This window comes from Eptatretus burgeri, chromosome 2 (assembly GCF_056783735.1).
Source record: "Eptatretus burgeri isolate ZD-2024b chromosome 2, Ebu_testis_v1, whole genome shotgun sequence".
Taxonomy (NCBI): Eukaryota; Metazoa; Chordata; class Myxini; order Myxiniformes; family Myxinidae; genus Eptatretus; species Eptatretus burgeri.
In genome coordinates, this window is record NC_140962.1 from 153,730,820 (window position 1) to 153,757,777 (window position 26,958).

The 26,958-nt window shown below is 46.6% G+C and overlaps 1 protein-coding gene across 2 annotated transcripts; it reads left to right on the forward strand.

Moving 5' to 3' along the window:
* Positions 1-26,958, forward strand: LOC147033610 (uncharacterized). Of its 2 annotated transcripts, XM_085857345.1 has the most exons (6): positions 1-661; positions 810-1,148; positions 1,240-1,390; positions 20,658-20,875; positions 22,209-22,593; positions 22,783-26,958. In XM_085857345.1, exons 2-6 carry the CDS (start codon positions 966-968, stop codon positions 23,562-23,564), a joined length of 1,719 nt encoding a protein of 572 aa, XP_085713471.1. In that variant the 5' UTR covers positions 1-661; positions 810-965; the 3' UTR covers positions 23,565-26,958. The 2 variants fall into 2 exon arrangements, with proteins under 2 accessions (XP_085713471.1, XP_085713479.1); XM_085857353.1 differs by lacking the exons at positions 810-1,148; positions 1,240-1,390 and having other exon boundaries at positions 5-661.

Consider the following 26,958-nt stretch of genomic DNA (forward strand, 5'->3'; position numbering starts at 1 on the left):
CGGGTCACGATCCTTCATCCTCGGCAATATATCGATATTAAAACATTATCTCTCTGAAACTAAAGTAAGTAAACATTTCATTTAATATCACACATCACTTTTATTATCAACAAGAAGGTTTAATAACCCCGGAAACTCATCGAACCAGTCCAACTGCAACCTGCACATACAACAACCAACCAGTAAATTCACCGCTCGAAATCCTTCACTTGCTCAGCAACATTATAAACAATGAACGAAAGATAAAAGCAACAAAAAAAAATGTCCCAAAACAAAACGAACATCATTATAAATAATTTCGATCAATCATATTTCGTGAAGAGTTACGAAGTAAACCTTTTCGTCCTTGAGCGGTGTGTGGTGCGCGTCTATTATCCTGCGGGCGGTCCTCCGCTCCGTGAGCGAATCCGTGAGGTAGTGCGGGCGATTCTCCTCAGAGCTTGGGGTCTTCGCCCGTTGTATGGAGATGGAGGGAAAGGCTTCGGCTCGCGCTCACTGACGACGCCGCTTCTTCCTCCTCTCTCACGGGCTCGCGTCGCCGCTCGCCTTGTCCCGCGACCCTGAGCCGATGCAGCTGCTCTGGCTGCACGGGCAAGCCGTTCGGTTTGGCGGGCCCTCGAAGAGACCTCCTCGGGTCATCGCTGAACGTTGTGACTGAAAGGTATATTTTTGTGTTTTTTACATCTCTCCACATTGTGCATTTATTCACGAGTGTTCAGTTTCAGCTCTTCTCATAATTTATTCCTTTTATATTGATTTTTTTTCTCCCTGATCCGAATGTAAACGGCTGTCCCTGTGTACATATAAAGGGGCGTGGTCTCGCAGCCGGCCTGGGCGTGGTCTCGCAGCAGGCCTGGGCGTGGTCTCGCAGCCGGCCTGGGCGTGGTCTCGCAGCCGGCCTGGGCGTGGTCTCGCAGCCGGCCTGGGCGTGGTCTCGCTGCAGGCCTGGGCGTGGTCTCGCAGCGATGGCCCCGAGAGACGTCATGACAAACTCCAACGCCAAGTCCATCCTGAATTCCATGAATTCACTTCGGAAAAGCAACGTCCTATGTGACGTGACGCTGCGGATTGACAACGAGGACTTCCCGGCCCATCGCGTCGTGCTCGCCGCCTGCAGTGACTACTTCTGTGCCCTGTTTACAAATGAGGTCAATGGTGCCTTTGCCTAATAATAATTAGAAACATTTCATTGGGTGACACTTGCAAAGTTCCTCTTACTGACGACATCTGTTCTTACAGCTGGAGAAAGACCGGCCCCACGTGGACCTCGAAGGACTCGCAGCTCCTACCGTGGAGATCTTGCTGGATTTCATGTACACGGAGACCGTGTACGTCTCGGTGGAGAACGTTCAGGAACTCCTGTCCGCTGCTTGCCTGCTCCAGCTTCGAGGTCACCTCCTGTTGTCCTATTTTGACACCAATCTGATGTATTTCTCCCACACGGCCCACACTGCTGGTCTTACAATTTATAAAGAGCTCGGAATGGAAGGTTAACGTGTCGACGCCTGGGTTCGAGTCCCGACCCACCGATAAACCCGTCCTCGTGTTCTGCATGCAGGGCGATTCGTCGACGTGCACGTCACCCGTCGGAAGGACGTTGGGCAGGAGGACCCGTCTGCCAGCACCAGTCGTTGGTGGACGTTAAAGATCCTGCGGTGTCTTTCGTGAAGAGTAGGCGAGTTATCGCCGGTACCCTGAACAAATTAAATCGACGTACTCAAACGGCTCCAGTCAAATGTCAGGCCTGGCCATAACTTTTGTTTCTTTAGCATTTGAGCTTTTGTTGTCAAATTTTCAACGAAGCTTCATTACGAGAATGTAAGAGAAGATAGATTGATAATTGGGTCAAAGGTCAACTTCACGTGAAATCAAATTGACCTGGAATTTGAAGAATTTGCATATTGGATCACTAAATTGGTTCGATCAAAAGCTCGAAGCTGATTGTTTTTTGTTTTTCTTAGGTCAAAGGTCAAGGTCGCATAAATCATCAATTTCCATCTGAGCGATTATTACATTTGAGCAGGGTTTGCATATTGGGTCACTGAAGCCCAATTGCTTTTGAGGTCAAAAAATGTCAAGGTCACCTAAAATAATTTTTTGTTGTATTTTTATCTCCGCCACTAAAGGTGAAGGAGGTTATGTTTTCACCAGTCTCTGTTTGTTTGTCTGTCTGCCATTGTGCAGGATATCTCAAAAAAGTTGTCGATGGATCCAGATGAAATTTTGTGGACAGGTTCGAGGTGTGACAAGGACTAATTGATTCGATTTTGGTGAAAATCCGGATCCGATAATTTTTAGATCCTCATGGAGGATCTCTAAGTCTTACTCACGTTGTTGTTCTTCATCTTCTTCTTGTGGACTTTTTTGTTTCACAGCCTACAGCTTTCATCGAAACTTCCTGAAACTTGGCATATATATGTAAAAATACCCTGCGCAGACAGCAACCACCTCCGATTTTGAAAATTCCTCCTAGAAAAAAAAGTTATGACATCAAAATATTGTTGCGGAGCCGGGACGTTGGCCGCGGTCCATCCGCTGGATGGAGCCGCAAGTCGGCTCGACCAATCGCCCGGAATTCAGATCGTCGTCCCGGATAAGTCCGGAGTCGACGGGTCCTTGTTTTGGACCATGAAGGGTCAATGTTTCCACCACGTGGTACAGGGCTATTTGCCAAATCTTCAAAATACCTCGAGATCACGTGGCAACCTACCGAGTCTTTACACCCTCGACGGGACTCGTACGGAAACGAGCCGCTTAGCACCCTCGATCCGTGTGCGATTCCAATCGGTTTAATCGCCGAGAACCGCCGGTCCGAATTATCCTGTGACAACGGAAATGGCCAGATAATCCCTCACACGCGACACGCTCAGTCAATGCAAGAATGGACACGAACGAGCTGAAAACATTTAACGATCGGGGTTTATTTATATGCAATTGGGGGAATGAAGGGAAGCACGCAAGAGCAGAGCGAAACCGATTATAAGAAATGAAAATACAAATATATTGTTACAGCTGTGGAAATTCGTATTACACCATAAAGGTCCCGCAGGTGAGATATCTTGATGGGTGCATGTGTAGTTAGCCCAAACCCGTTGTATAGAGGGGATTTATGTGATTCATCCGGGCTGCGACGCTTTGAGTTAGCCATTTTTTTCTGTTCTATCTTTATTTTGAACCAACCACGTCTCAACCGCCATCACACAACAACCACGCCACCGCCACCATCTACGCTCCCACATCATCGCATCACCGCCATTCCCAAACGGCACCATAACCATCAAACCACCACCGAAAACCCTCCACCACCTTCACCTCTCTTCTTCTACGGCCATTCCCGCACCACCTGTGAACACTGAACGTCGGGCTGTCTCGGGCCCGTTCGGCATTTGGTGCCGAGCGCACAGAGCCGCGAGCGCGAATGGCGGCCTTTCCGAGGGGAAAATTCGGATCAAAAACGCTACACGCCCACTTCTCCTCCGTCCAATTAGCCAGCGCGGGGCGGCTTGGCCCCGCCTCCAAGCGTGTGAATGTGAAGTCCGTATATGCAAATTTTAGGATCAGGAGAGGTTCACGCCCATTTTTGCCCGACCATTGGCTGACTGGGGGGGGGGCGGCGTGGCCCCGCCTCCAATCGCGTTCTGATCCTAAAATTTGCATATTGGCTGCTCCTGCCCGCCGATTAAAAAGGCGAAAAGGGAGTCCCGAGGAGAGCGCGGAACTGAGGGGAGTCGGGTCCAGAGAGTCGGGTGAGGAGAGTGTCATCGAGAGAGTCGGGTGAGGAGAGTGTGGAACGGAGAAGAGTTGCAGAGAGAGTCGGGCGAGTGAGAGTGGTGGAACTGCAGGCAAGGGAGTTTGGGTCCGAGGCGGTCGGTGACGAGGTTGCGGTGTTGGATCGCTCGTCTCGTTGCGGGACCCAAGCCAGCCAGCCACTCCCCTCCCCCAGGGCATCAACAATCTCCCTTTCCCCCGCGCTGAGATAGTGCAAAAGGGGGGCCCGTTCCCACCCCACCCCAAACTTGCCAACAAAACCCGCCAAGGAGCACGGAGTCGGGGCACAGCCGCGCGGCCACATTTGCGGCTTGGCCGCCAACGCGTCACGAGGACGCGGGTAAGACCAACCCGGTCTCGCGGACCTGGCCGCTCCTCAAGGTCCCGCGCACATTTGGCCTACGGGCCTGTCTGCCTCCTTGTCTGAGGGTGGCTTCTTTCTTTTGCTTTTGTGTAAATGTGTGTTGGCGCCGTCTGTGAAGTAGAACTGTATATGTGTTGCCGTGTGTGCGCGTAGTCGGTATTAACTCTGCGTCGTTTCAGCTTTTATTGTTTTGGTTGCTTTATGTGCATTTTGACTGTATGGCTGTATATGTGTGCTTTCTGTGTGCCGGGAAATAAATGTGCATTGTGTGAACTGTTTTCCCGTTTCGCTTCGTCTTTTCTCTAATTGACTCTCCATCCTGCTTCACGTAAGGGGTTCGTAGTGGGTTTAATACGCCCGGTAAGTAATCGGAACCGTCGAGGCCGACGATAACACCGCTCGGTTATCACTGTAGCACGGAACGGACCGCTTAAGCGGTTCGTGTCCGGAGTCGGCCTGTGGCGTGGTACGATCGCCCGGTCGACCATTCGCGCAGGTACTTAGGTAGATCGAATTTGGCGAGCAACCCTATCCTGCGCGGGTGGGCAATTGGCACGATCGTGGTGAGGTTAAACCCCCACCCGTGACTAGCTCCCGGCGTTGGTCCGAGAGGGTCACGACTGAATTGTCCTTCCGGTGGGCTACGTGCCGCGATTCGAGTTACGTGGCCATTCGCACGCCGGCGGGCACGAATTCGCAACACTGGTGTACAGGAGTGTGATTCAAATCCACCTCGGTCTCCAACTAAATTCACGGGAATCGATTCAGGGGTGAGAGGAGCAACCCCCAATTCCCTCCAAATTACGAGCGAGCCAAATTAACCTCTTACGAGAAATAAGATGGAGTCTCAAGGCGAGCGGGAGCTGGGGGTATTGGAGATGGATGTAGAATTGGTAGAATCCATGGTCCAGGACGGAACCCCGTGCCAGAAATGTTTGTGATACAGGATGAATTTCCCCAACCGAACCCAGAACCCGAAATGGGTGCGGCAGAGGCCGCGGGGTATGACACCCCCCCTCCCCACCTCCGTCAAATCCCTTCCCCGGCTCCCAGCAAAACCAAGACCGATGGTGGCGGATCGGTCCTGCTTTCGCCATTAGTCATCACACAAATGATGGAGATGATCACACAAGCAATGAGGGGGGAGATGCAACAAATGGGAAGCAAAATAGATGGAGTGAACAAACAAATGGAAACAAACACTAACGAGATGAAAAACGGAATGAAAGAAGAAATGAAAGAACTGCGGGGTGAGATGCAGCAAATAGGCCAAGCCTGCAGGCGGGCACGGCGAGAATGTTGGCAATAATCCCCAGTACGATTGTCCCGGTGTGTGTGGTGTCGAGGTGTGTGTTCACGAGTGTGGCGAAATGCGTGCTGCAACGCACGCATAGCGCGGGTGCAAGGGCGTGTGTGAGAGCGACCGGGTGGGTGACAAAGACCCCGTGTGTGGATGAGACCCCAGGTGTGAGTGGTGTGGTGGCAAGTGTGCCGAAGTGCGTGCCTCCCAGCATGCCGTCTGTGGATGAGGCACCGTGTGTGGAAGGAGCCACATGTGCAAGAGGATGGCTGGAACGAGTGAGTGAGGGGCCGAGTGTGAGAGGGACAGCGTATGTGAGGGAGATGACTGTGGGCATGCGGGAACACGCAGCCGCATCTCCCGGTGTGAATGTGATGGAGTGGAGTGTGAGCGTTGTAACACGCAGGTGTGCGTGGGTTAAATGGCGACGGAGACGGCGACAGAGAGACAAGGGCCGGGTAGCGGCCGTAGCAAGTTTGAGCACCGCACCGGGTTCGCCCAGCAGCGAGCGCGCGGTCCGTGCTGTGCAAAGCACGAGGCCACCACGTGCTCGCTTGCGGGAGTGAAATCCGGTCAGCAAACGCCAGCGGTGGATGTTGCCGATCCCGCGGACGGACAAAGGTTAGGCAGGACAACGGATTCGGACCGGACGGGTTCTCCACGCGGGCGTGTGTGATAAGCTCTAATAGGCAGAGCACATGTGTTCGCGTGGGGAACCCCTCGATGTGCGAGGTTTGCTTTTGTGGTGCGCACGGTGACGTCATGGCTGCACGTGTGGTTGGAATCCGGCAGGAGGGTGAATCCCTGCCGGATGGTACCGTCCAAGAGGAACGAGGTACGTGTGCAGCTGCATGACGTCGCGGGCAGGTGCAAAGAGCGCAAGTTGCGAGTTGCCGCGCTGGTGCTGCGCATTTAAAAAAAAAAGCAAGCCTCGCTTTCGGGTGAACAGGATTCCCGGGCAAGCGGTGAAAGACCCCCTGGCCAGGGCACAGGATGACAACTAGTTAGGGGGAAGGGTTAGTGTTGGTTAGACCGACTTCATGGGGCAGGGGTAAGTCCTCATGGAGTCCGTGGAATGGATTAGTTAGAGGGAGTGTAGTCAGATTTAGGTTGGGAAACTGATTTTTGATTATTTTGAAGACAGAGACAGACTTTGAGTGTGTAGTGGGGATGTAGCTTAGCTACGTAGTGTTAAAAGGAACGTGCTATAGTGTAAGGGATGACGTGGGAGCACGAGTTAGTTAGGGGATGTAGTCAGAAGGATGGCAGAGTTCAGCGGTGTGTGTGTGTTGAAAAGTTGGTGAGTTGTGTGGAGACATGGTGAGTGAGTGAGGCCAGCGGGTCTGTGTGAGTGGAGCGAATGTGGAATGCATGGTGCAATGAGTGATTTGGGGGAGGAGTGACTCCTGCCCAAGGAACCCTGGGGTCAGAGTAAAGTGAGTTAGTGGGGTAGTCAAATTGACAAAATGAAGGTCGTTTTGTTGTTGGTGGGAAAGTAGGCTCGAAACCCGTTAGGAGGGGTGCAGGAGCCCTGTTGACAGGCTGGGAGCGTGGCTGCGAAAGGTGAGTATCGCTGAGTGGGTACCCCGGGCACCGGGCTGGTCGGCCGTGGTAGGCCAAGGGCCCATGGGGGGCCGGGATAGCGTAGTGGGCACGGGTGCGCCTGCATGATGCAGGGGCCCAAAGCGCCGTTAGCCGCGTGGGCAGTGTTGTGGGCACGGGTGACCCACGGAAAGGGGCCCGGGAAGCCAGCTTGCCACGTGAGCGTTTCAGGGGAGTTGCCAGGGAGGGCACTCCCCGGTGTTTAGGGAGCTGGTAGGCTCGGAGGCAGTGTAGTGCCCGGGGGTGCCATCGTCGGGGAATCGGCAGAGGGTAGTGCCTGCCAAGGGAGCCACGCGTCCCAGCCACGAAACCGTGTGAGGGCAAGGGCGGAAAATTGGAGGGCATGGCCCGAAATTCGCGAGGACACCAACACAGGCGACGGGAATCTGGGTTGTTAGAACCAATAGTTTTCAGCGAGAGGCGCTTGTTGGAAGCCCCGGGGTAGTTTAACAGTTAAATGGTTAGGGTAGATAGGAAGTGTACCCCTACGCATCATCCATCCCTTCGCTCTCGTTGTGGGCCGCTGGACCCACTTTGGGTTAAAGATCGCTGATGTCCGAGGAGGCCATCCTGAGGCTTCGTTGGGCCTCGACAACGAATGACAACGACAACGCCTCGACAATGAGGGAGGACGCTAGCCCTCCCTCATTCCCCTCCGGGAAGGGAACGTAGGGGTTGGGAGTAGGCTAGGAGACGATAGGTTAGCCGAACAAGGACGATAAAGGGGGTTAGGGGACGAATTATAGTGGGGAAGTAAGGATAAACATAAAAACAACAAAAAAATAAGTTGGGGCTAAATTGGTTTTTGACAAATTAAGGGAGTGGGTATGGACAGTGACAGGCAAAGACGATAGGTTGGGATGGAGACAGGTAGGTAGGTCCGAGCCCGCCTTCTGAGTGGCCAGCACCACGGCACTCCCTCCACCAACCTCCATCTCAAGGCAAAAGGCTGGCCAACTTCATCGGCTGGCTGTGTTACTTCAAGGCCTGTGCCCGCCCACTTCATCGGCTGGCTGTTTGCTTTAAGGCCTGTGCCGGTCGACCGTCTGACGGCTGTTTCTACTGTAAGGCCTGTACCAGCCGGATCGTCTGCAGCTGTTTGCTTCAAGGCCTGTGTCGGTCGGATCGTCTGCCGGCTGTGTTTGCCTGCAACGGCCTTGTTCTGCAGGCTGTGTTTACCTGCTGCCTATGCCATGCCCACTGCCCCTGTTCACCAGCCCCGTTCAATTTTGCTTTCCCCGCCCCTTGTTCATTGCCATGTGTGCCAGGATCGTCGCGCAGTTTGCGAGGACTGCCCTGTTGGCAGCTACAACACGGGCCTGCAGTGGCGGCCCGTGCACCGTGTTGTATCCATCCATCCGCCGTTCACTGTGCCATTTGCGCCAGGAGACTGCATTTGTGCAGCCCATGCGCCGTTGTTCGCTGCGCCCATTTAAAAGGGGGAGGCCTTGGACTGCGTGTGAGCAGCCGGCCACGTTCCCTGTCACCTGCATTGCGTGAGCCAGAGACTGCATGCGAGCAGCCTGGCTCCCTGCTAACTGCTTTCTCTTTGCAGAGTCCATTGATCCTGGGCCATGGTTTAGTGTAAAATTTATAAAGTTGTATTGTATATGAGTGCGCCCCCGGCATGTCTGTCTAGCGCCGGCAATTTTATTTAAGTCGTCTGAATGAGTGGGTTTGTTTAGTTAGTTACTCAGCCCGTAGGTTATCTATTTTGGGGACACGAATACCATGAATGTCGCACTCAGGGATCCGAAGGTAAAACGTACTCGGGGAGAACTACACATGATGGCACACGAGAATTTGACGACTCGGGACGAGTCTGTAAAAAGGGGAAGGGGTAGTGTTACGGCTGTGGAAATTCGCATTACACCATAAAGGTCGCGTAGGTAGGTGCATGTGTAGTTAGCCCAAACCCTTTGTATCGAGGGAATTTATGTGATTCATCCGGGCTGCGACGCTTTGAATTAGCCATTTTTTCTGTTCTATCTATATTTTGAACCAACCACATCTCAACCGCCATCACACAACAACCACACCACCGCCACTATCTATACTCCCACATCATCGCATCACCGCCATTCCCAAACGGCACCATAACCATCAAACCACCACCGAAAACCCTCCACCACCTTCACCTCTCTCCTTCTCAGGCCATTCCCACACCACCTGTGAACACTGAACGTCGGGCTGTCTTGGGCCCGTTCGGCGGTTGGTGCCGAGCGCACCGAGCCGCGAGCGCGAATGGCGGCCTTTCAGAGGGGAAAATTCGGATCAAAAACGCTACACGCCCACTTCTCCTCCATCCAATTAGCGAGCGCGGGGCACCTTGGCCCCGCCTCCAAGCGTGTGTATGTGAAGTCCGTATATGCAAATTTTAGGATCAGGAGAGGTTCACGCCCATTTTTGCCTGACCAATGGCTGACCGGGGGTGGGGGGGGCGGTGTGGCCCCGCCTCCAATCGCGTTCTGATCCCAAAATTTGCATATTGGCTGCTCCTGCCCGCCGATAAAAAGGCGAGCGCAAGGCGAAAATGGAGTCGCTAGGAGAGCGCGGAACTGAGGGGAGTCAGGTCCAGAGAGTCGGGTGAGGAGAGTGTCATCGAGAGAGTCGGGTGAGGAGAGTGTGGAACGGAGAAGAGTTGCAGAGAGAGAGTCGGGCGAGTGAGAGCGATGGAACTGCAGGCAAGGGAGCTCGGGTTCGAGGCGGTCGGCAATGAGGTTGCGGTGTGGGATTGCTCGTCTCGTCGCAGGACCCAAGCTAGCCAGCCACTCCCCTCCACCAGGGCATCAACAATCTCCCTTTCCCCCGCTGAGATAGTGCAAAAGGGGACCCTGTTCCCACCCCACTCCACACGTGGTGCCAACGAAACCCGCCAAGAAGCACGGAGCCGGGGCACAGCCGCGCGGCCACATTTGCGGCTGGCCCGCCAACGCGTCACAAGGACGTGGGTAAGACCCACCCGGTCTCGCGGATCTGGCCGCTCCTCAAGGTCCCGCGCACATTTGGCCTACGGGCCTGTCTGCCTCCTTGTCTGTGAGGGTGGCTTCTTTCTTTTGCTTTTGTGTAAATGTGTGTTGGCACCATCTGTGAAGTAGAACTATATAAGTGTTGCCGTGGGTGCGCGTAGTCAGTATTAACTCTGCGTCGTTGTTGCTTTTATTGTTTTGGTTGCTTTATGTGCATTTTGACTGTATGGCTGTATATACGTGCTTTCCGTGTGCCGGGAAATAAATGTGCATTGTGTGAACTGTTTTTCCGTTTCGCTTCGTCTTTTCTCTAATTGACTCTCCATCCTGCTTCACGTAAGGGGTTCATAGTGGGTTTAATACGCCCGGTAAGTAATCGGAACCGTCGAGGCCGACAATAACACCGCTCGGTTATCACTGTAGCACGGAACGGACCGCTTAAGCGGTTCGTGTCCGGAGTCGGCCTGTGGCGTGGTACGATCGCCCAGTCGACTATTCGCGCAGGTACTTGGGTAGATCAAATTTGGCGAGCAACCCTATCCTGCACGGTTGGGCAATTGGCACGATCATGGTGAGGTTCAACCCCCACCCATGACTAGCTCCCAGCATTGGTCCGAGAGGGTCACGACTGAATTGTCCGTCCGGTGGGCGACGTGCCGCGATTCGAGTTACATGGCCGTTCGCATGCCGGCGGACGCGAATTCGCAACAATATGTAGCAAAAGCACTTATACAATTCTCTATTTGAAGACGGGGTCCCAGACACACACACGCACACACAAATACCCAACAAATGACCGGACCAGTTGGTCTTTATTGAGATCTAACTCGGACCTGCCCGTCTCGTGCGGTCTTCAAGGACCAGGTCCTCGGGGCCGAACTGGACCCATTGCACGATCCAGAGGATCCGAGCTTGCGAAGCCGGCAGGGCGAGGACTGGCGGGAGAAGACCCTCTGTCCGCAGACGCTTCCCAGAGCTCGTGCGCGACCAGTACAGCCGGAGAACCACGCGCGAATGCGCAGAAGAACAATGTGCAGAACGACAGGGGAAACACTCCAACTAGAACCAGAATGACAGGAGAGTCACTCAACCACCACACGAACGTGCAGACTGCGCCAGACCCAGATCTCTATCGCGCGAACGCGCAGACCATGCCTATAATTATACCCCCCGCCTCGGAGGGGGGGGCGCCTCCTCGCGACCCTCCCTCTCTCACTGGCTGGTTTTGGCGCGCAAAGTCGCTCTCCATCTCTCTCACTGGCCAGTTTTGGCGCAAAAATCCTCACCGTCCCTCTCACTGACCAAAACAGGCGGCAAACCCCTCGATTGGCCCAGGGGCGTGGTGACATCACGCGGCCCCCGTTCCTCCTGTCGCAGTCCCGGATTGGCTGAGTAGCGGTCACCCCACCCGCTGCACGCCGATTGGTCGAGGGTCGCTTCGCGGCTCCTCCCCGAACTCCGCCTTCTTCCAAAGGACCGCCCCTCACACAGTCGGGGAAGTTGAGCAACATGCTTCTGCAGCCCCCCCTCCCCCGACGTCGGCCAGAGCATGGTGAAGGAAGCGAAGTGACGGTGAGGGCGATGCGGTGTCGTCGGTGTTGATGTCGGTGGTGTAAAAATAAACTAATAGAAAACCTGACTATTAAAATAACTCCACAGCGCAGGAAATTTAATTACCCATTAGAGCAGGGACGGGGCCCCTAACTGGCAACATGTACTTACCGATATAACTGATCTAAAGGACCTGTATGTTGTGTACTCATGGCTTCCAGATTCGCAACAATATCTCCGCTAATGGAAATCGCCTAAAAAATTATCTCCGAAACTCGGCAAGCTTTTTAAATTCTGTTTGCGAGAATCGAACAGGGCATTAGCAGAGATGAATTGCCGCACATATGATGCATCACTATGTAGTCCAGGAGCCAAATCTCATACAAGGCCTAGAAATCTGAAAACGTAGCCCATCTAGTACTTATTTGGTTTGACTCTTTTTTTTATTTTTATTTTTATTTTTTTTTCCAGCTTGGGACATACCTAAGGAACGTATCCAGGCATGTTGTAGTCCTGGATTGTGGTACAAGTAATTTGCTGTGAGGCTGGAAACATACCAGGGGTAGGTTGCAGTTTAACTTGTTTTGTGAAAGCAAGTTTTAGGATTTCTAGTGTTTTAGTGTATGTTTAGGATGCCAGAAATGGCTGATATATTATCAGTTATTAGCAAAAACAGATTTTACACATTTTCAATGGCTCTACAAAATTTGTTATGTTCAAATCAACTAGAAAACAGGGTTACCAAAGTTATTTTTGGGATACACGCAGATGCGAAACAGTATCAAAATCAGATCCTCTTTTATTTTATCTTCTGAGACGTGCATAAAAAAGATTCAATGCTATATGAATACAATGTTATTGTTCTTAGTTATTGGATAAGTTTGCATGAATTTTACATATATATATATATATATATATATATATATATATATATATATATATATATATATATATATATATATATATATATATATATATATATATATATATATATATATATATATATGAAACATTTTCAGTTATCCATAGAATGAGAGATTGGAACGTGGAACAGCTCAGGTAGAGGTTTTGAATAAAATCAAAGTCAATCCCATGAGACTCAAGAATTTCTGGTTTTGCTCACAATTATTCATCAGTGTCAGTCATCAGTGGAATATACTTGGGTTTGGATGTTTTCACATTGTTCATCGGCCACACAAAAACAAGCTTCTGTACAGATTAAGCCATTTGCTTTGCATCGGCACAAGTCATTCCGCCTACATGCAGACTTTTTGCATTTGCATGAAATGAGCTCTCGAATGGCAGTTGGTGCAGGTGCTTTTGACATGAGAAGTGGTTTTAGTATGCCATTGACAAGCTCCCAACCGTGTCCAGCAGGTGATGGCAAGTTCTGAATGGCACAGAGTGATTTCTTCCAAATATATGCTTGAAAATTGGCCCTCTCAATATGATGCCCAAGACTGTTTGATGTTGGTGGCAAGTTCTCATTTTGTTTCTGCTTTTGGCAGAATAGGAAATATCTAGTATCATCAGCTGTACTGTAACCATTTTTGAAATATAGTGCACAAACAAACTTTTCACATGAAGCTTGACACAATGAAGACAAATTGAGATTCTCTCCAAGTATAGACAAACATTGTTGATGCTCATCATCCTGCCTGTCATTACCTTCGCATTCTGCGAAAGGTTATGTATTGGTCGCTGTATATTTCTTTATTTATTTATTTGTGAATATGTGTGTGTGTTTGTTTGTTATTCGCATAACTCAGAAAGTATTAAACCAAATCGCTTGAAATTTGATGGGATGATGGGTTATTATCCAAGGAACATTTTATTAGATTTTGGGAGCGATCGGGTCAAAGGTCAAGGTCAAGGTTACGGAAAGGTCAAATTCGTATTTTTACCATAGCGCGGTCAATTTTGATCTAATTGGCATGCAACTGATGCCAAAATGTTCAGAATTCATTGCCCAATCTTGTGATGGGCGACATGACACAATTACGTCATTACCCTTGTTAGCGGTTGGGGGTCAAAGGTCAGTGGGGTCACGACCTTTCAAAATATGCGGTTTTTGTCATAACACGGTCAAATCAAAACGATTTGCATGAAACCAACACCAAAATGTTCACTGTTCTGTTCCCCCCACTCTCATGCCAAGAACAAAAAAGTAGCGGAGGCGAAGGTATGCGCTCTACCGAGTGCCCATTCTAGTTGTCTTCTACATTGGCTTCCAATGCTTGCTTGAAGGGTCTTTTCTTTACATACCTTAGATTTTGTGCACTTGTGTATTTAGCATAACAGTTTCTGTGCCAGACAATGTTGAGCTCAAACATGTTTTCTAGTTTCAGTCTATCGCTGATGTCATCCTGTCTTTGCTGCATTGCATCTTGAAACTTATTGATCAAATGCCAGTTTCTGAGAGTAATAGTCTCAGAGTTATAAGTCTGGCATATCACACACTTGTTCCAGTCAGTTGTTTTCACCCACTTTGTTGGAAGAAGGCAAAGAGTTGACTGGTCATCACTACTGCTGTGGCTGTCCACCATGAGTCTATCTGAAAAACATATAAGTATTAATAACATGCTTTTTTTTTTACAAAGATGCATGTAACATTTCAATTAATTTAGCTGCATGTGATATTTTGAAAAACTAGAGAATAATTAACTTATCTAATGTTAGTTGAAAATCTTAAATAACTGTACTATAGGTGTATTCCTTGTCGTGAAAGATTGTAAGTTATAAAATGTATAATTACCACTGCTATGGATATCTACATTATGGGAGATTCCATCTTTTTTTGCTTTCCTGGTTTCCAGAATTATATGCTGTACTAATTAGTAGCTGAAAAAAAAACTGGGTAATCCCTTGAAAAACTAGAACGGGCACTCAGTAGAGCGCATACCTTCGCCAACGCTACATTTTGCCCCCCCCCCCCCCAGAAACCGTTGATTGTGAGGGTATTTAATCCCATACCACATCTGCCATCTCATATGTGTTATGATGGCTTAAAAACATTAAATTTCCTGTCATATCGTATATCACAAGATTGGGCATTGAATTCACAACATTTTTGCATTGGTTGCATGCAAATTGGAAAAAATCGACCGCACTATGGTAAAATGACGATTTTGACCTTTTCATGACCTCAACCTTGTAATTGGTATTAGAGTGTGGGGAACAGAACAGTCAACATTTTGGTGTTGGTTTCATGCAAATCGGATAAGAATTGACCGTGTTATGACTAAAACCGCACATTTTGCAATGTCGTGACCCCCCCTGACCTTTGACTCCCAACCGCTAAGGGTTATTTCGTCATTGTGTTATCTCACATATCACAAGATGGGGCATTGAATTCTGAACATTTTGGCATTAGTTGCATGCAAATTGGATACAAATTGACCGCGCTATGGTAAAAAAACGATTTTGACCTTTTCATGACCTTGACCTTGACCTTTGACCCGATCGCTCCCAAAATCTAATCAAATGGTCCTCGGATAATAACCAATCATCCCAGCAAATTTGCTGCGATTCAGTTCAATACTTTTGGAGTTATGCGAATAACAAACAAACAAACAAACACACATATTCACAAATAAATAAATAAATAAATAAATACACAGCGATCAAAACATAACCTTCGCAACAAAGTTTGCGAAGGTAAAAATATATCATTGGAAAGTAAATAGGTACAGTATTAGTGTTGGAGATAATAGGTACGTCTTGTCTACCAGTGATCTTTTTCACAATCTGGTCTGTGGAAATTGATCAAGACAAAATTGATTGACCACAATATATTACAAATCTTACAATAAAAATTACACTGGGCTGCATTTGAAATATTTTTTTTCAGAGGTCTTGGTTTTCTCAACGGTTCTTGTATGTTTTTTGCATGCTGAATTCAGAAATGTATCTAATTTCGCTCAATCAGGTCAAGTTTTTGTGCTATCTCAATTTTAAGGAAAAAAATGTAATCAAAATTTTTGTTTTTTTAATTAGCATTTTTAGGTCATCTCTACCGAGATGACCTAATAAAGCCGGACCAAATGTCCGTCCGTCCGTTCGTCCGTCAACAATTTTTCTTTCCGATCTTGATGAAACTTAGTATGTGGGTAGAGGTCGATGAGTGTTGCACAACGATATAACTTTTGTCCAGGTTCAAGGTCAGGGACGAGGTCACGACGTCACGTAAGTTATAAAAGTCGCCATTTTCAAAACCTATCTAGTCTGCCATTCTACAAGATATTCGGCAACTGTTTATTGATTCTGATAGTAAAAAATATTATCTTGTATCTAACCGGACAGATTTTTGAATTTCCTTCCCGTTTGATCGTCACGTGATCTGGAAGATGGCCAAAAATGCCGATGCGATTCGCAAAGAAGGAAGGAAGGAGAAATGAAATGTAAATATAAAATGCATTTTTAGCCTTTTATATTTATACATTTTCCACCGAAGGTGCAAAAGTTTCAAAACCTGAAATGTAAACGTCGGCATTTATTTTCAAAATGTAATTTCGTGCGCGCGCGCCAAAATGCCGGGTCATCTTTAACCAAACTGCGTAGTAGAACTGTCCGGTAGTCCGGTCATGGCATCTGAGCAGTGGCCAGCGTGGTTCAGATTGACTGTGGTTTCTGGGGCGAAGGTGATTGTTAAGAAGTATGTCGGCGGTATAAATTTGAGTGACAGTATTGGTGATTTAATCACACAACATCTTGACAACGAATATTCTGGCCAAACGATTGCATCAATTCAGTGCATCAGCAGGGATAATTCGCAGGCTCTTCTCGATCGTGCCGATATCTAACATAATCACCGGCGGACATAGGGCTGCAGGCTGTGGGGCGAGGCCACGGATCCCGGATGAGGGGATAAGTGATAAATTATGCTACATGCTTCGGGCTTTCTGATTAATATATCAATGAGTACATTCCATAATTAATAATTAATGAATCTGGCATGCAAAATGTTTTTTCATACCTGACATGTTACTTTGTGCAGTGTCACGAAACTTCTGTGGAATTAATAATTAATGAATTTGCTAGCTCTAACGATTTTTCAAACCTCAATATCTCTATAAATACTTGACCAATTTTCATTCTGAAAGTTGCATTATAATCAGTGAAGAATAATCTACAGGATTATCATAATCTCCGAGAGCTAAGCCTATTTTTTCATTTTTTTTCCTACAACCGGAAGTGAAATCTCCCCAGAGAGTGGATGGACCGGAAAACCACGTATTGCACTTACTGGTGATTCTGATGTGTTAATCCGGGTACTAAATGAACAATACATATTTATTAATTATGTAATTAGTAGTAGTATCCTAGTGTATCTCTGTGAACTATTTCAATCGAAACGGTTAGTTTGGACTGTTTCGTGGTTACCTGAACTGAACATTGAGAACTTGTGGTATTATAGAGATGACCGTCACCCCCACGCGGGGGTAATTATTATTTTTAATTCAAAATCAGACTTACATTGACAGAAAACGTACAAACTATACATATAATGACACACAAGTACACTTAATGTGGAAGAAAGTGCCTTCTCAATTACTTTCATTTAAATTTCAGAAAAATATCGATAAATCGTTGTTTCTGGCAACAACCAACTTCAGTCGCTCCAGCAGTCGCTGTTTTCCTTCGTCTTTTTAATGTTGAATTTCACATTAACGGTACTTGTGCATCATTTTTTGATAGTTTGTACATTTTCTGTCAATGTAAGTCTGATTTTGAATTTAAAAAATGCTAATTAAAAAAACAAAAATTTTGATTATTTTTTTTTCCTTAAAATTGAGATAGCATAAAAACTTGACCTGCTTGAGCGAAATGAGATACATTTCTAAATTCAGCATGCAAAAAACATATGAGAACCGTTGAGAAAACCTCGACCTCTGAAATGACGCAGACCAGTGTTATTATTAAAGTGAAAACTCTTTTGAGAAGTCATCCAAAATGTCACAAAAGACTGACTATACAGAAGGGGTGATCTCTCATGAGCAGTCTGCTTTCATGTAAAAGTGCCAGTATAGCCAAAATTAGGTGGCCTTTCAGGAGAAGGTGGTGGCTCATGAGAGGGACCTCTCGATAGGTTTCACTGTATAAGCAATACATTTTACAGATTATCATAAACATAATATAAAAAGAGGATATAAGATCATTGCAATTTATATTTCAGGAGGATACAATTTCTATTTCAGGAGAATGAATCCAACTTTAGTACAATTAACCGCTCATGAATATTGTCATACAAACTTGTTTTCTGGTTGAAGTGCACATGATGAATATGGTTATGGTTGGAAAATCATTGGAAAATGTGTGTTTTTGGTTCATGCTATTATTTTATGATATATTAACCACCATGGATACAAAAATATCAGCTAACGCATGTATAAGAACATTAAAACTCCTAAAATTGGCTTTAGCGAAAATGCATACAATTGTCACCTCCACTTGGTATGTTTTAACCCATTTTGCAAATTACTTATACCACAATTCATGACTACAACAGGCCTGGGTAGGTTGCTAAGGTATTTTTCAATCTGAAAAAAAAGACAAGAGAAATAAGTACTGTATAGGCTACATCATCATGTTGGACCTGGGTATTGCTCCTGGACTAATGACGTCATATGAATTTTTCATGATGTCATTACTATTTTTTGACATTTTTTGTTTCACAACCCAGAGTTTTCATCGGATCTTCGTGAAACTTGCCATGTATATGCAGAAAGCCCACGTGCAGGCAGTAACCATCTCTGATTTTGGAAATTCTTCCGAGAAAAAAAGTTGACGTCATAATATCGCCGCGAATGGAAATCACCTCTACCATTATCTCCGAAACTGGGCAACCTGTTTGAATTTTGTTTGCGGGAATCAAGCCGGGCATTAGCACAGATAATTTATCGCAAACCTGATGCATCACAATGATGTCATATTCGTTTTTATGACGTCATCATTAAGAGGACAAGGATCTTAGCTCATTTGAGCTTGTTAAAGTGCTTTTTCACCATTGACAGATCGGGCCAAAAACGATACATCACACGATACTTACCCTCGCCGAAGGAGAGGGGATTGCATTTGGCTCCGTTTGTTAATTGACGGAATCCTTCGGATTTCGGCAATTATGTTGGTCGGTTGTGTGTGTCATTCTGTTTGTCTGTCTGTTTGTTTGTGTTTGTTTACCCTGTAGCAGCCACACCGTTTCAGCGATCATGACCAAACTGGGTACAGACGTCGGCCATGGTCCAACTTAGACACTTGTCATTTTTGGTGACTCTATGTCACAGGTCACGGTCAAGGTTACCAGAAAAACCGAAATTCTTATTTTCGCAATAACGTCCGCTAAAATGGTCGTATCGATTTCAAACCAAATCCAAAATGTGCATCTTCCAATTCTGCATCCAACCATATGTCTCATTGGGGTGTTACACTAACACCCTTATTAGCGGTCGGGGGTCCAATGTCGGGGGAGGTTGGGTCAAAACTTTCAAATTGTGATAAAATCGCCATTTCAAGTCAGATTGACTTCCAAGTTATGATCATGACCAAACTAAGTGCTCTAACTCATTAAACAGTAACACTATCGACTAATAAGAACCAAATTGATTTCCAGGTTTTTGTTTTTTCAGAGATCATGGAGATATGATAAAGTTATTCCGGCAATTCCTTGCTCAACGAGCAATTTCATTTGTTTGTTTGTTTGTCCGCACAGAACTTTTATTTTGTGTTTTTCTCTGCAACCGCTTGTTGGAGTGAGACCAAATTTTCACCATTGGTGCGACTACTCATGGAGAATGTTTTAATGACAACAATGACCTCATAGGTCATGTGGTGTAGCAGCCATATTGGAAATAGGGAAAAACTTTGGACCTCTGTATCTCTGAAACCGCACTGAGGGAAAAAATTGAAATTTGGCACATTGGTTGTACTCCTCATGGGGAATAATTGTGATTTTTTTAAAATGATGTCATAGGTGCCTTCATTATGACGTCATAATCACATATGTAGAACGCCACATCCGATCAGTATGAAAATTGTTGAGGGTCGTCTCGTCATCAAAACATTTTGTGTATCATTTTATCCCATCATCGGTCACGTAATTCGGCAGCCATATTTTAATTTTACTTTTTTTTTTAAACCTTCAAAAATCTCTGAAATGGTTGTACCGGTCATCACTGCCAGCATTTACAAAGTGGCAGTTCAAATTTTATGTCTTTTATTAATTACGTAACACACCAGTACACAACCACCACACAACGCACCACAGAAAACAAGTCCTGGCGAGGGGCTGCAATCTCTGATTGCTCTTCTTGTTCAAAAATGTATTGGGCCCGATATGTTCTCGTGTATCAGGCATTACGTGGCGGAGGTATGCACTCCACCAAGTGCCCTTCTAGTCTTTAGCTGTTTTTGTCATGTTTAGCATCCGGAAGATGAAGAAGTCCAAATACAAAGCAGCGAACACAGATGGGCTTTGCATTTTCAGGTACTTTCAAGTTGAAATTGCTTCTATGATGCGAAACCCAAGAGAGGTAGCGGCAAAAACAAATTTGCACGATTAAGGAACTCGGTAAACGATGACTTTTTTGCTCGTATTAACATGTTCATCATCCACATTTAGGGCTGTAAAGCTCACATCCATCGGGAGTCCGTTTAAGGCATTTTCATGGATATCGAGTTGTGAAATCACCAGCAATGCAAGAACTACTGTAAACAAATTGAGCTTGTTACGAAGGATGAATCGGTGTTCCTGAAGAGGGATAGGTATCGGGGAGTATGGGGTGATTAGCGGAGAGAGGGAGAGTGGATGGATGGATGGATGGACTTGGGCTTGGGCTCGACGAGCACTTAGCTTTCTTGGCTGCCCCCATGTGCACAGTGACCACCATAGTGAAGGGCACAACCACAATAAACATGGCATGAAAGGGGTAAAGGCAGCACATCGTTGGACACCTTATGAAAGAAAAACAAAACCACTTATCTTTGAAGTTCTTTATGTGAACCGACGGGTGTCTGTGAGTCATGAGATGTAATTCCCTCATTCTAACCAACCCACCCCATAAAAATCCTTTTCACCACCACAACTTCTTGTTTTTTTTTGGAACAGGTATGAAGCAGGCTTGCTGCGAGTTCCTCGAGAGCCAGCTTGATCCCTCAAACTGCCTGGCCATCCGGGATGTTGCTGAGGCCCACAATTGCGTTGAGCTGCAGCAGGGAGCTGAGCTCTTCATCCAGAAGTTCTCACCCGAAGAGTTTCAACACGACGAGTGCTGTTTCCTCGAGAAAAACGGAGTGGACGATTCCATTTGCTGCGATGACATTCGGGTCAGTTGTCTTTTTACTCGTCAGGCTGCTATTATTTGGGTCGTGGAGAATTTGATGACTATGATTTATCAAACGATTTCAGGAATCCATCCATACATCCATTGGGATCTCACACTGTGCAGAGCGTTGGTGCTGCTTAAGCAGTCTCCTTGGCTATTGGGCACAATCCTGAACGGGTCGCCACTCCGACACAGGATACCAGAAAGCTGGCACTCGTTTTGCCGACCTCGGAAGGATGACAGGCAGAGTCAACCACACCTGGTATTAATTCAACTGCCAAGCGGGATTTGAACTCAGGATCCGAGGATCCCAAGCCCACCACTCTAGCCAATAAGCCAACACCAGGCTTGATTTTAGGAATCGATAAATGAATATTCACACAAAAAAACGGGTCGTCACAGGAACGTGCTCTCGACCCATTTGAATCTACATACGTCTCACCCAATTGGCTTACCTAAGTTGTCTGCTCATCATGGGGTTACTCCTTTGGGAAGTAAAATTGGTGTATGATCAAAAATGAAGAAGTTTTGGATTCCTTTTTCTCGAAATTTTCCACCTTATTTGGAGGGGGTTGAGCACAGAGCAATTTGCTGGAATCCCTGACCCAGCTTTCAACTGTCGTCCTGTTTTTTTTGTTGTTGTTGTTTTTTGGGGTGCCATGTGAGTCCAATGGACGGAGTTTAACCTGGGCAATCCCGTCTGCCAACATTAGTTGGTGGATGTTAACCATCCTGAAGCGTCTTTCATGAAGAATAGGTGAGCCGAGCTATCACTGGGACCCAGACCAAATTCCTGACCTCACCTACAGGGGGCACTGCATCAGTGGCAAAGCTGCACCTGCAGCAAATGATTTCACCGACCTTGGAAGGTTGACAGTTTGAGTCAACCCCACCTAGTATTAATTCAACAGCCAAGCGGAATTTGAACTCAGGACCCTAGGATCCCAAGCCCACCGTTCGAGTCATGAAGCCAACTCCGCCATCAAGGTGGAAGGAGGTTGTTTTCACCCCTCTCTGTCTGTTTGTGTGCAAAATATCTCAAAAGTTGTGGACGGATTCGAATGAAATTTGTTAGGTAGGTTGGGTGTGTGACGAGGAAAAATTGATTCGATTTTGGTGAAGATCCGAATCCGGATCCGGATACGAGAAATATTTAATTTTTACCTGATTCTTCACCATTGAGAGATGGGGCCAAAAATGATATATAGCATGATATCTCAAAAATGTATTAGGCCTGATTATATTCGCGTGGATCAGGCGTTGCATGACACAGGTACGTGCTCTACCGAGTACCTTTATTGTTTACTTTGAATGTGTGTGTCGGTTTCCGACAGGCCATGTGCTCGACAAGAGCGCGGGGTATTTTTGGTCCAATTCCGGCATGGCTGGAGAGTCGGGACTTGACGGCGGAGGCGCTCCGAGCCGTGGTTATCGGGTTGGGGAAAGCGATCCTCATGGCTCTCTGCGATTACACCGAGTCCACTCCGGCGAGAATTAAACTGGATTCTCTAGCATCGCGGAAGTTCACCCCCACCATGTACGCTGCGCTCTGTCACTTTATGGACTCGTGTTTTGAAGAACTTGGCTTGGAACAGCTCGTTATTCCTGAATCTGGAAAGGATGCTGAAACGGGAGGATCTGCTGGAGATATTTGGATGAATATTGAAGACGACGACTACTCCGCTGATCCTGAGGAGGAAGAAAGGCATCCAGAGGATGGTAAGTCATTGGACTTGGAGCCAATATGTGACGATCTATTGATTGATATACTTTCATGATGAGCTAGCTGAGTGTTGTTTGTTTGTTTGTCACATATCATGAAGTGGAGTCTCGTTAAAATGAATGTTCGTGAACGTTAAACTCAACAGGATAAATTCATTTGTTGCTTTGTACGGATGAACTTCACAGGGGGAGAAGTGAAGCTGATGAAGATGTTCACCTGCAGCTGGTGCTCTCAGAGTTTCACCACTAAGGGAGCGCTGCGCATGCACACGGAGGGGCAGTGCATGGATTCCAGTGATAAAAAGTACAAGTGCAACATTTGCCCCTATAGTACGTGCAATAAAAGGACCTACACAGCGCACACTCGGGTCCACACGGGGGAGAAGCCATTTACTTGCAACGTATGCGGTAAGAAATTTAGTACGTCGTCGTACTGTCAGATTCACATGCGAATTCACACGGGCGAGCGTCCGTACACCTGCAAGGTTTGCACGAAGACGTTCTCCAATTCATCCACACTGCAAAAGCACACGCGGATACACACTGGAGAGAAGCCGTACATTTGCAGCGTTTGCGGGAAGGGATTCCGTCAAAAATCCCATTGTCAGATACACATGCGAGTTCACACGGGCGAGCGCCCGTACACGTGCACGGTGTGCGCAAAGACATTCTCCGATTCGTCGGCCCTACGGCAGCATGCGCGAATCCACACGGGAGAGCGCCCCTACACGTGCAAAGTGTGCGGGAAGACGTTTTCCGACTCTTCGACCCTCCGGCAGCACTCGCGGATACACATGGAGGAGCGTCCCTGTGCGTGCACGGTCTGCGCAAAAAAGTTCTCCGATTCTTCCCTTCTTCAGGACCACTCTCAGGTCCACAACATGATGTCTCCATACATGTGCACTGTGTGCGGTAAAGGATTCCTTTCCCATTCAAACTGTAAGAGGCACATGAATATCCATTTGTAACGTGGGTTATCCGATGCCTTATCAAGTTTCATTCCCACCCCACATTTTCTCTGGACAAGAACCTGACTTTTATTTTCGCTATTTGATGCACTTTTCCTGTTTGTTGAAACAGGATTATTTGTCGTTTGGTTTGTCTTTTTTCTTTTGTTATTTTTTTATTTCATTCTGTGCCTTTTCATTCAACTCTGCAGGTGAATGCTTTGGTTGTAGTTGAAGCTTTCCATTTGTGAAACCGATGTTTCAGTCGATACAAAAGTAGATCGTCGAGTTAGTTTGCAAGTCAACTAACTCAGGTGATTGGCAAAGAAATCTGCTCTCCGCCATTAAAAAAATAATAATAAAAAAACATGCAAAATTGATAATGCAACCGTCGACTGTTACTTCGGTCATTCCAAGTGCCTTTTATGGCACGAGGGATGTGCAGAACAACTGCTTGCGAGTTTCCTCATGCATCAATTGCTCAGCACGCGCAACTCGTGCACGCATAGGTTTTTTGAGGTGGCAAGGCATGCCGAGCAAATTTGAAAGTCTTTCCTCGACACCGGCCTGTGGATATAATCCAAACAACACACTGATCGCATTATTTAACAATCAATTACAATGTCAAGTTTGTCAGAAAATGAGAGGAATCATATCATCGGACACCTTCCAGCTGGGTCTTCCATTCGACTTGTTGCAAACCTCTTTAATGTGAGGAGGCCATTCAAGCGAGGAACATTCTTGTCGATGCCAATGTTCACGTCATGACACCCTGGCCTGCCATCCCATCAGATTTGAATCCAATTGATCATCACGTTTGAAGCTTGCCAATACAGCCACAGACCCTCTGAGCTGGAACAGGAGCCGATTGAGGCATGGAATGCTAGTCCCTCGGCTCGGATTCGAGAGTGCTCATATGATCAATGCGATGACGGTGCGATGCAGTGATTGCCGCCGCATGTGGACATACCTGGTATTGAGATTACTTGCATGTTGGATCCTTGCGTGAAAACATTCGGCACAACGCAGCGTTACCTGATTCGGTCACAATGAAACGGACATGTAATTATTCAGCATTTATCTCTGCTATCAACAACAATGAGGTTTTCAGTTTTTTTTTTTTTAATTTTTTTAATGGCGGAGTGTGGAGTTGACAAATCTTTGAGCCAAATATATCTGGTAAACATTACAATGAAAAGGAATGGTAAGATGATCAGTGTTATAGAAGCTTTGAGATGCTATTTCGGGTTCTGCTGTGTTCCCAATTTTCTTTAACGTTTTCCATTATTCATGTTCTTTGTTTTTCAGGAGTTTGTGGTTTTTGTTAACCACCGTTTTCCTGTGCTATGGATCCAGTGATCATACTGTCATGTAAAAGTTTGTTTCGTCTTTTTTTGTGAACACACAGACGAAACCTTCTTGTTGTTCTGTATAGGTTGGAGGAACAGCACGCTGCTTGGGATGAGCTTGTACAGTGTCCCCCCATCCCCAACCTCCAAAGACTATTGCTTGGCGATAGAGGAGCGATTGCAGGTCAAACAAGACACGCCTTTGTTGTGCTCAGATCTCTTTCCTCCACTAGTGAAGGTGGATGGAGGTTATGTTTTCACCCCTGTCTGTCTGTCTGTGAGCACAATATTTCAAAAAGTTATGGACGGATTTGGACGAAACTTGGTGGACAGGTTGGAGTTTGACGAGAACAAGCCGATCAGATTTTAGTTCAGATCCGGATGCAGATCCGGCCTGTCAATGGGATACAAAACGTAAACTGTTCAGCCCGGTGGAGGTATGCGCTCTCCAGAGTGCTGTCCTAGTCCTGGAATGCTTTAACGGAGGGTCCGGTTGAACCGCGGTGTTTTTGTTTTGAATTGAATAACAGCACACTGACGGACATGCAATTACTTACGGTATCCAGGGAAACAAGAAAACCGTTCTGTGAGGAGAGGGATCATTCCTTCATGAGAAAGGATTACCTTGTTTTCAGTCATGCGGTTGTCCATTGCGTCACAGTGTCTCTTTATAAAGTGGAGGAGTCGTGCAGGTGTGAAACAATGCGAGTTTACTGTTGGTGGAGTGACCAGGCCCATTGTTCTTTAATAAGATGAATGGTTAAAGCTCATTGAGTCGAGGCTTCCCTTGTGGACGGCTTGAGTCGAGATGAAAAATTTGAGAGCGTCACAGCCAGTACGTGCTGTATTGGGAAGTGCTTTTTCTCATTGGTTTGGGGTCTGGTTGACTCCATATGGTAGTTTTGTGTTGACTATGTGGTTCAGATATAAATATGATTTGTTCATCCATCTTGTACTGCTTGAAACCCTGCACTGACACTGTCGGGGAAGGCGTTGGTTACTTTGGTCGATGCATGCGAGTGGGGTACGGCACTTGCCGCGATAAAAGCACTTCTACTTTCCTTCAATTTATTATTATTATTATTTTTTTTCTTGGAAGGTTCAAATTTATCCAAAATATTTAACTATCTCGATTAGCTCGTTTGATGGGAAAGGCAGCTCGATTAGCTGGTCGATTGGTTAGTTATGATGGTGTTTCACTGAGCCACGGACGAGTTGCTTCACCTCAAGTCTTGAAAACTTTTGCCAGTGACCGGAAACGTTAGAATTTTCCTTATTTTGGATTCCCCCCCACCCCTATCTATAAATAAAGTTGGATATCAACCCCAACATCTGAGCAATTGACACTATTGTGATGGCTGAAGTTGGGTGTATTGTCTCAATGAAAGGAGTCATTGAAACTATATATAAAAAAATATATATATATGCTGTGCCCACATAGCTGTGACCTCTTAACATATTGACATGCATTAATAACTTTCAACTTGTTTTGTAGATTGATAGGTGGGGGATTTCTGAGTGCTTCTGACTTTGTGTCGACGACCTTTCACCTTTCACCTAGTAAGGTTCTAATGGAGGACTTTCCAGCCTGGGAGGGGGCAGGGCAGGGAGGAATCGCGAAAGACATCCAACGTCTGTGGACATTCGATTCGGTGATGTTTTGGACTGTAACCTGCACCAGAGAGTTCATTTGGTGGCTGCACATTCTTCACCTTCGAATGTTGAGCTTACCTTTTGTGAAGTAACCTCGGTTCGGTAATTATGCTTAACTCGTGGATGCCATTTTTCTCTACTTCAGTTGCCTTTGAGCTCATCCGCGATGGATTCCGATCCTTCCGTGATAGGTTTCTGGAAAATGTGCAAGTAGTGTCATGAGCGTAGCTGAATATACGTACATATCAGATATTACATGGTACGCCGAGGGAAACCAAAACCTTGTGGGTTATTTTGTTTGTTTGTTTGTTTTTTGAAATATTTAAATTGTTGGAAAGGGTTCTGAAACTCTCTTAAAACTGGTTGAATGGTTATAATGCTAATAAAGCGATAATAATATCGGTTACAAGTGC